Source organism: Mizuhopecten yessoensis, unplaced genomic scaffold (assembly GCF_002113885.1).
Source record: "Mizuhopecten yessoensis strain PY_sf001 unplaced genomic scaffold, ASM211388v2 scaffold1869, whole genome shotgun sequence".
Taxonomy (NCBI): domain Eukaryota; kingdom Metazoa; phylum Mollusca; class Bivalvia; order Pectinida; family Pectinidae; genus Mizuhopecten; species Mizuhopecten yessoensis.
Genome location: NW_018404262.1, coordinates 201,761 through 210,593, shown reverse-complemented (window position 1 = coordinate 210,593; position 8,833 = coordinate 201,761). Strand labels below are relative to the sequence as shown.

Below are 8,833 nucleotides of genomic sequence, written 5' to 3'. Positions count from 1 at the left end.
AAGTTATCTCTATTGTGATTGATGAAGTTATCTCTATTCTGGCTGATGAAGTTATCTCTATTGTGATTGATGAAGTTATCTCTATTGTGGCTGAAAAAGTTATCGCTATTGTGATTGAAAAAGTTATCTCTATGACATTTTCATTTAAACAAGATTTATTAAGAAATTGAAAACAAATTTCGCTAAATATCACAGGTCCATGTGATCAAGAGTATTACTTACTTGTGTGGATGTGCATCGCTGTAATGGGTCCATATCTAGAAGTTTAGAGAGGAGCTCCAACAAATCATCTGATGCCGCAATAAAAATCTCACGTAGCGGCGTGCCAGGAAATTCCTTAAATTGCACATAGTCGGGTAAATCGGTCATATTCTGGAAGGAGAGGATCATGATGTCTTTAAAATCATGTCACTTGCTTTAAGAGAAAGGGTACCAGCAAGTAAACTATAGTATTTCCATAGTCACTATTCAGAAATATAAAAAGTCCTTTTCAAAAGAAATAAAATCACATGTTGTTATGCCTTTTATAAAATGATAGTTCGTTCACAGTGAACATGTAAAGACCCTAACCCGACTGAAGGGTGAGGTGTTATATCCTGATCATATTGATGGAACTTTGATTTCCTGACAGAGTTCTGTAGTCCTTTGGGGTCGGCAGGCCAGTCACATACAGGCTAAGGGCAGTTCACCTCCTCTTTTGCTGGTTAGAAGATGACTCATGTGATACTATACATGCTTTACTTGCTTGTAATGAAGAATAATGTGACCAAGATAAAAGCTGACAATATTTCAGTATTTAAATGTAGTACATCATAAATGTAATTCTTTGTATTTAAATGAAACATAAGGGATAAATGCAACTCGATCAACTGGATCTTTATGAACTAGTCTTGATTCTACAGGATTTGTTTGTTTGTATGTGGTTTAATGTCCTTACAACAGTCACTGTCACTGAATCAGGAAGTAACAATAGAAACACAAAGACAAGTCTGTACTACTTACAGGCCAGTCACTGTCACTGAATCAGGAAGTAACAATAGAAACACAAAGACAAGTCTGTACTACTTACAGGCCAGTCACTGTCACTGAATCAGGAAGTAACAATAGAAACACAAAGACAAGTCTGTAATACTTACAGGCCAATCACTGTCACTGAATCAGGAAGTATCAATAGAAACACAAAGACAAGTCTGTACTACTTACAGGCAAATCATTGTCACTGAATCAGGAAGTAACAATAGAAACACAAAGACAAGTCTGTTCTACTTACAGGCCAGTCACTGTCACTGGGTGTGCCCAGCGTCTGGAATATCCTACTCAGCTGGTCCAAATCTGTTTCACCTGGAAGGAAGGGCACCTGGAAAACCAACACATGATCTAAGTAATAAGAGTGTCAGTTCAGAAATTCATACTACAGAATCATAGTGTGTATCTTTGTGACAAGGAAAACACGGGCTAGCAAATGTTGTGTTAAAAATTTAACTGCGACATTCAAACAATTTGTCTAGATACTAAGCTACTTTTAAAAAGAAAACATTATGGAAATGAGAGATTATATTTCTTTTTACAGGGTATTATCTGTTCTAAACCTATATATAGCAGGTCACTGCTCACTTGTTCCAAGTGTGTGTACTGACCCTTCGTAAGAGTTCTGCGAGGATACAGCCGACAGCCCACAAGTCCACTCCAGTACCATACTGACGTGCACCGAACAACAACTCAGGACAACGGTACCATCTGTCAAACACCAAAGGTCTGTCACAGTCAACACACATAGAACACCACCACCACCATCAGGTCAGGTAAGTGTTTGGTGTACTGTTTCAGGGAAGATACAAGGCTAAATCATTTACGACTTGAAAAAACTCAAGCTGATAATATTTACAACTGTTTCAACACCCTGCAAACTACCACATTTAGTTTAATTAGGGGTCAATTATCTAGACCTCTTGCCGCCCGTCAAAGTGACCTTTGAAACTTGACTTCCAGAATACTTTGTATCACTTTGTCTTGTAATACATGTAGTAAAATTGTTTTAAACTTTGTCTTCTGAAATAGCACAAAAAAAAGTTTATACAAACCTGGTTACAACTTGGTGAGTGTAGATCCTAGTGGGGGATCCATAGAACTTCGCCAGACCAAAATCTCCAAGCTTAAGTATACCTTGTCGGTTTATAAGTAAGTTGTTTGGCTTTAAATCCTAGTCAGATAAAAAAAAAAATATCAAAATCAAGGAGATGTAGCTTTTATGTTGGATGATGTAATATAAAATCCCCTCTAATCAATGACAGTTTGATAAATTAAAATCACAGGGGAACACTAACACATTACCGGTAAATCAATTTTGTAACTGGTCCCCCAAGTACCTGGTATGTCCTCTTTGATGCAATGTCCCTGAAAACCTTATTTGAATAGTACTGCAAATATTCTGAACTTCAGTCAGCTTTTGAGATTTCTGTTGAATTTAGGACCTCATTTACTTAAGATCAGCATATAAACCCAAAATCATTATAAATACTGAATATCCAAGCACCTAACATAAATTAGAGAAACGTTGTGGAGAGGATATTTAAAGAATAATCCATTTAATTTGTTACCCCTGGGAATGGTTCTAGTAAATCAAGGAGGTAATACTTGTCATTTCCATAGGTATACCCTGTGTAATATCCAATGGGAATGGTTCTAGTAATGATACTTGTCATCTCCATAGGTAACAAACTTACCCTGTGTAATATCCAATGGGAATGCAGGTACTCCAAACCTTTTAAAGTTTGTAATGTATATGACTTTATATGTCCTGGTGTCAAGACAATCTCATTATCTTTTATAACAATCTGAAAAAATAAAGTATTCATTAAAATAAATCATATGCAAGTATTGCAATAGGGACAAACTGCTTCTAGTTTCATTCGTCGCCTTACTAGGAGACACTTTCTTCTCTCAAAACTCCACTTTTCTTAATTCCTTTGTTTTTATATAAGCAATTTACTGTGAATTCTTAGCATTTGTATCCCCAGATTTCAGGAAAATGTTATCGCTGTGGTGAATTGTTGAGATTTTGGTGTTAGCAAATTGACAATTAGATGGTCATTTCTTATTTTGGTTAACTGCAAAATTCCAATTGACTATTTTGCTGTTGACTGAGCATGCTGACAATTTTATGGCATTTATTATTTTTACAAGGAAATATGTACAATATGATGGAAATAAAATTGTAGAATACAATACAGACTCAATATTATTTTTTTCTATTTTGGCCTCCTGATCATGAGGAGCAAACATCCTCAGACTGCCTTGCCTATTCTTCCAGAATTTACTCTCAGAAAAGGGACATCACCTTATTGTTTCCCACTGGGCAAATGTTTAAACATGAAGTTATGAATAGATGGAATGTAAAAAGCTTACATTCTCATTAATCAATATTGGCAATGTTGACTTTTAAATAAAAACATAAAAAGTAACTTTTTGAAAGTGTTTTTTCGGTTGTATACTGTATTAGACATAATAAGGAAACCGTGTACAGATTAATGGCAAGAAGGGCACCTTTTTAATAAGTCATGAAGCAACATCCCTTGTGGGTTTCGTTTTACTACTTTTCCAATCGCAGCAGAGATATGCAAATTTTGTTATCTCAAACCCCTGATGATTTCCCCATTAATAAAGGGAAGTTCAAGAAACATTGGCCAGCGTTTAAGCATTACCTGATCAATACACTCACAGACAGTGGTAATTTTAAGGAGATATTGTCTAATTCACAAAACCAACTAAACAACTTTCAACAATTATAAGATCCAGAAAGGAAACATTCTGAAATTTTACATAACAATTTTAGTAATATAAATTTCTAAAACTCTGGAGAAGCCTTTATTAGAGCAGGCATCTTATCATGTCAAATATGACATATATGCAAAGAATAGGAACAGATTTATAATGAAATCTCATAATAAGTACCTCCAAATCAGTTTCCATAAAATCAAAAACAAGACTGACATTTGATCGGTGTCCGAAGACGTCAAGAAGCTGAAAATACAAAGCAAAACATGATATTCAAGTCTGATGTCAAATCGAAGGGCTAGAAAGCATCCCCCCAATGTGACAGAGTTATCTACAATTTTAGTCAGGAAATATGTTTCTCTCTGACCCCAGGTGGATAATTAGTACAAAAGTGCACATCAAACCATATTGTATACTGCAAAGAAACTTTTGTATCAAGTAAAATGCATTTAATCAATGACAAATCTGTTTTTTGTTTTTTAGCATGTTAAACGTATTCCACAGATAGGTACTGCATTTGTATGAAATGTACATTACAATAAAATATCAGTCAGCTGAAACAGCTTTTGGTTTGACAGTCAAACATTTCCTCCAGAGAGCTTTCTTTGTCCTATCCTCAAGGGAGGGCAATATCCTATTATTCTTTTACCATCAGAAATGTGGATTTCTTTGTTCGATAAGCAAGACTCCCATGTTTTTCCTGAATAAATACATCTTTTCCTGTTTATATACTACAGTGGGCAGGGCTTTGAGTAGACCCTCCAGAGTATGTTTTCACTCTCTAAATGAGATTTGACTCTTGGGTTTGACAGGATATGTCTACCTGACCAGTGTTTTGACCCTTCAAGTAACCTTTAGATTTCAGATGTCAGGGGTCATTGAAAATCCTGGCGGGACTAAAATAAACAATATTTCTGAAGTAGGCTTCTTTTTTTTTTTTTTTGATAATATTTTCAAAATTTTATGACATAAACATATATATAAATATACATACAATGTACATGAGTGTCTAGAATCGCCTTTAAATAATGTATATACTGTTCAAAATATTCTCTCAAGTGTCAGTATTCGTCTTACATTATATATTAACAAATAAGTAAAGATTCACATTTTGATATAAAAAATAAACTTCCGGATATTCTTGTCCGTACTCTATTCTAATTAAAATTTTATTATAATCCAGTGTCTGATTTCCGGTTAGAGTCACGATGGTGAACAGACTTCGATTCGCACAAGCGTTTTTATATGGTAAATATTAGTATATGAAATGCTTCGTATGGTAAAACATCTGAAGTAGGCTTAATTTTTCCCAAAATACATTTTGAAATTTACAAAACAAAAATGAGAATTAAAACATTGAAAAACATTTAGCGGGAATAATCACAGCTGGCATATAAATATCCAAATTCTAGAAATTCAATTTCCCAAACATCCCAGAAAAACACCAGAAATCTAACAAATGTTTAAAGATTGCAAAAACACAAGGTATTGATGCAGGGACTCACGCCTATGATATGTGTATGGCTGAGCTCCTGAAGCAGCTTGATCTCCCGGAGAGCAGTTCTATTGATTCCATCAGCAACTTCAGCCCGTGTTCCTACCTTGATCTGTGAGCAAATACAGGCAAAGTCATGAGGGTGCTCTTATATAATCCAATCAAGGTCAAATACAGGTTAACATGTGAAGGTGCTATCAAATAACCCAATCAAGGTCAAATACAGGTTAACATGTGAAGGTGCTATCAAATAGCCCAATCAAGGTCAAATACAGGTTAACATGTGATGGTGCTCTCATATAATCCAATCAAGGTCAAATACAGGTTAGCATGTGATGGTGCTATCAAATAACCCAATCAAGGTCATATACAGGTTAACATGTGATGGTGCTATCAAATAACCCAATCAAGGTCAAATACAGGTTAACATGTAATAGTGCTATCAAATAACCCAATCAAGATCAAATGCAGGTTAACATGTGATGGTGCTATCAAATAACCCAATCAAGGTCAAAAACAGGTTAATATGTGATGGTGCTATCAAATAACCTAATCAAGGTCAAATACAGGTTAATATGTGATGGTGCTATCAAATAACTCAATCAAGGTCAAATACAGGTTAACATGTGATGGTGCTATCAAATAACCCAATCAAGGTCATATACAGGTTAACATGTGATAGTGCTATCAAATAAACCCAATCAAGGTCAAATACAGGTTAACATGTGATGGTGCTATCAAATAACCAACCAAGGTCAAATACAGGTTAATATGTGATGGTGCTATCAAATAATCCAATCAAGGTCAAATACAGGTTAATCCTTTCATCCCTATGTAACTTTAGTAGACTCTACCATGCATTGATATGGATGAGTCCATTAATATGGTCTATAGTGGTGAAAGGGTTAACACATCATGGTGCTATCAAATAATCACAAACAGCTCCTTTAATTACCAGAGTTTGTGATTCAACAATGTTTAAAAATCAGCAGTTTGTTAAACAGTAAAACTATTGTTATCAACTATGCACCACAAAAACTAAAATTAATTAACAATTCTAAGTGTTTGTGTGTGTAACAGAACACGTCATTACTGGTGCCCATGTCCATTCTCCAATGCAAGACACAAATGTCACATAAGGTGAACCCATAGTTCCACCAAGTGACCTGTTTTGAGGAGAAAAAATCTTTTAATCTCGACTAGAGAGTGCATTAAAAGAAATATTTCCATTGAAACTGATCATTACCATATTGGCTGATGTTCTGAAATGTGACATCATTTTGATATTGTACATGTACATGATGTCATTAAATTCACATTTTGGTCTGCACGAGAATATATACTGCAAAAAAAATTGGTATCTGACACCACCTCACAGAAATTAGCAATTTTGAAACAAACTTTCTGTGAACTTTTGCAAATCATTTTAAAGTATACCCTTTGGTGTACCATCCTTTTTACTCCACTTTCCAAGACACCAACACATTATGGAGGTTTTGACCGTTTTATAACAGTAAAATGTCTGCAGTACTAGTCTATAATTTACAAACAAGTGTTAACATAATGTGCATGTTTCTCTGAAGAGTTTTTATTTCTATCTATGATTGTAATACATTATCCCATTCAGAAATTAATAAGTAGAACAGGGTTATTATTTTTCTAATTATTATTCTAATAGGCTTCTTTCTCTATTTACAGTCAGAATCACATGTACAAATGTAATACATTCAGATAATTCAATCAAAACTATCAACTTTTTATTTTTTTAGGTGCTTGTTGTAAACAATAATTATACACAAAAGCAAAACCTGATTTATTTTGTTATACAGTGGAACCCACTTATTATGATATTGGTTATTATGATATATCGGTTATTATGATATTTTTCCCATGTACCGATTTTTTCCTTCTTTAACTAAGCAAAAGAATATCGATTTTGAATACTTCCCTGGTACTATTATGTAGACATTTATTTAGGTTTTCAAGTATGGCTCCATGGTAACCAGTTAATATTTGCATAAATTAATGAAATTTGAATATTCAGTAAATTTTGACAGGTTTTTGCCTAGTTTTTCTCTTAGTTACCATAGAGCGCATTCTTGAACAAACTTGATATTTCTCCTAAAGGTGTATTACAGGTGCCTACACATTATCCTTTGATTTTGAGTTTGTTCAAGCATGTGCTCTACAGTTTCCAGGAGAAAAACTACGCAAAATATGACAAAATTCACTGAATATTCATTTTTTCTCTCTATTTTATGCAATTTTGAACTTGTTACCATGGCAACAATAATTAAAAATACAAATAAATATTTTCATGGCAGTGCTTGGGAAGAATTTAAAATAAAAGAAACAGCCATTTCAAAGTTTATCTAAAGGTTTTGAATGTTGATGCATTTGGAGGTCAAAATAGGCCCAAACCATACATAGTCCTTTGTATGAATCATTGATATTTAGAAAATCTACAGTATAGTATTTATTGTTGCAATGTCGTCATCAATAACACCACATCCCTGAGTAAGAGGTGCATGGTGAAGGAGATCAGTCAATCATTGATTATTTAGGCATGTTGGGCAGGTTATTGAGGTGTAGTATTTCCCCATCCCAAATACATTTCCTGGACGTTTCGGTTCTTGGTTGTTTCAGTAACTAATAATAAGATAACAAAAAAATACTGACCCCTGACATACCTATAGTATATGAGGCAATTAGCAATAAATGTATATAATAATATGTGTACAGTTTACAAGTAGGATGAAAAATGTGTCAACAGTATTTACACTTTTTCAATTTAAATTGAATTTTCTCTTTTTACCTTGCAGTAATAGTTTTACAAACCTTTTTGACGGCAACAATATTCCCAGTCGTATAATCTTTAGCTTTGTAAACTGTAGCAAACTGAAATAAATGGAAGTATGGATTTATTGAGTACGATATAAAATATACAAATGATTTCATAGTTGGTGACACATAATACATGATTAATAACTGAAACAATTACTTGGTTTTCTTTAATTTGAATCACAGAACTAAGTTCTAACAATAACTTTCATCGTGATGACAGTTCGTGAAAACAAGACTCGACAGGAAAACTTTCCACTTCACTTTTCTCAAGTGTCGTTTACCGCTAATGACATTTTATTCGGATATTTTCTATATAACAAATTATGCCTTGGCAAAAACGAAGATTAAATACATCGAAATAATTATTCAAAATGTACCTGTCCTTCGCCTAAGAACTCTAGTTTCTCATAGCGAACTTGCTTCTCTTCCATCGCGTTGATGCTCGTCGCGGTCTTCAGTGTTTGTTAGACGCTTCAAGTATCCTTTCCTGTGTGTGTGTGGTAAGCGTTTGATTGATCCTTGTTATTGTGGTAAACTAATAAAAAAACAGTGTTTAAAGTCCCGTTTTTCCCCACGGAGCCTGAAATCCATTTACATTCGGTCAGACGATTTACAGGAACGGGCAGAACGGGGCAGGAACAGACTTATTTATATATATCTATTGTATATACTTTATTATCCTTATCGGGTATCAGGTATAATTGATAAAAGAATTGCAAT

At 34.1% G+C, this 8,833-nt stretch overlaps 1 protein-coding gene across 1 annotated transcript in view; it reads right to left on the bottom strand.

The window, feature by feature from the left end:
• Positions 1-8,596, bottom strand: part of LOC110441551 (cyclin-dependent kinase 7-like) — a 16,935-nt gene extending 8,339 nt beyond the window's left edge. Inside the window, exons 1-9 of the mRNA XM_021484735.1 lie at positions 8,491-8,596; positions 8,108-8,167; positions 5,280-5,381; positions 3,952-4,020; positions 2,724-2,834; positions 2,082-2,200; positions 1,638-1,737; positions 1,271-1,357; positions 223-372 (exon numbers count right to left, since the gene is read on the bottom strand). Of these exons, the coding sequence (XP_021340410.1) occupies positions 223-372; positions 1,271-1,357; positions 1,638-1,737; positions 2,082-2,200; positions 2,724-2,834; positions 3,952-4,020; positions 5,280-5,381; positions 8,108-8,167; positions 8,491-8,544 (852 nt within the window). The 5' untranslated portion in view covers positions 8,545-8,596. The remainder of the gene's footprint in view (positions 1-222; positions 373-1,270; positions 1,358-1,637; positions 1,738-2,081; positions 2,201-2,723; positions 2,835-3,951; positions 4,021-5,279; positions 5,382-8,107; positions 8,168-8,490) is intronic.
• Between the last annotated feature and the right edge of the window lie 237 nt (positions 8,597-8,833).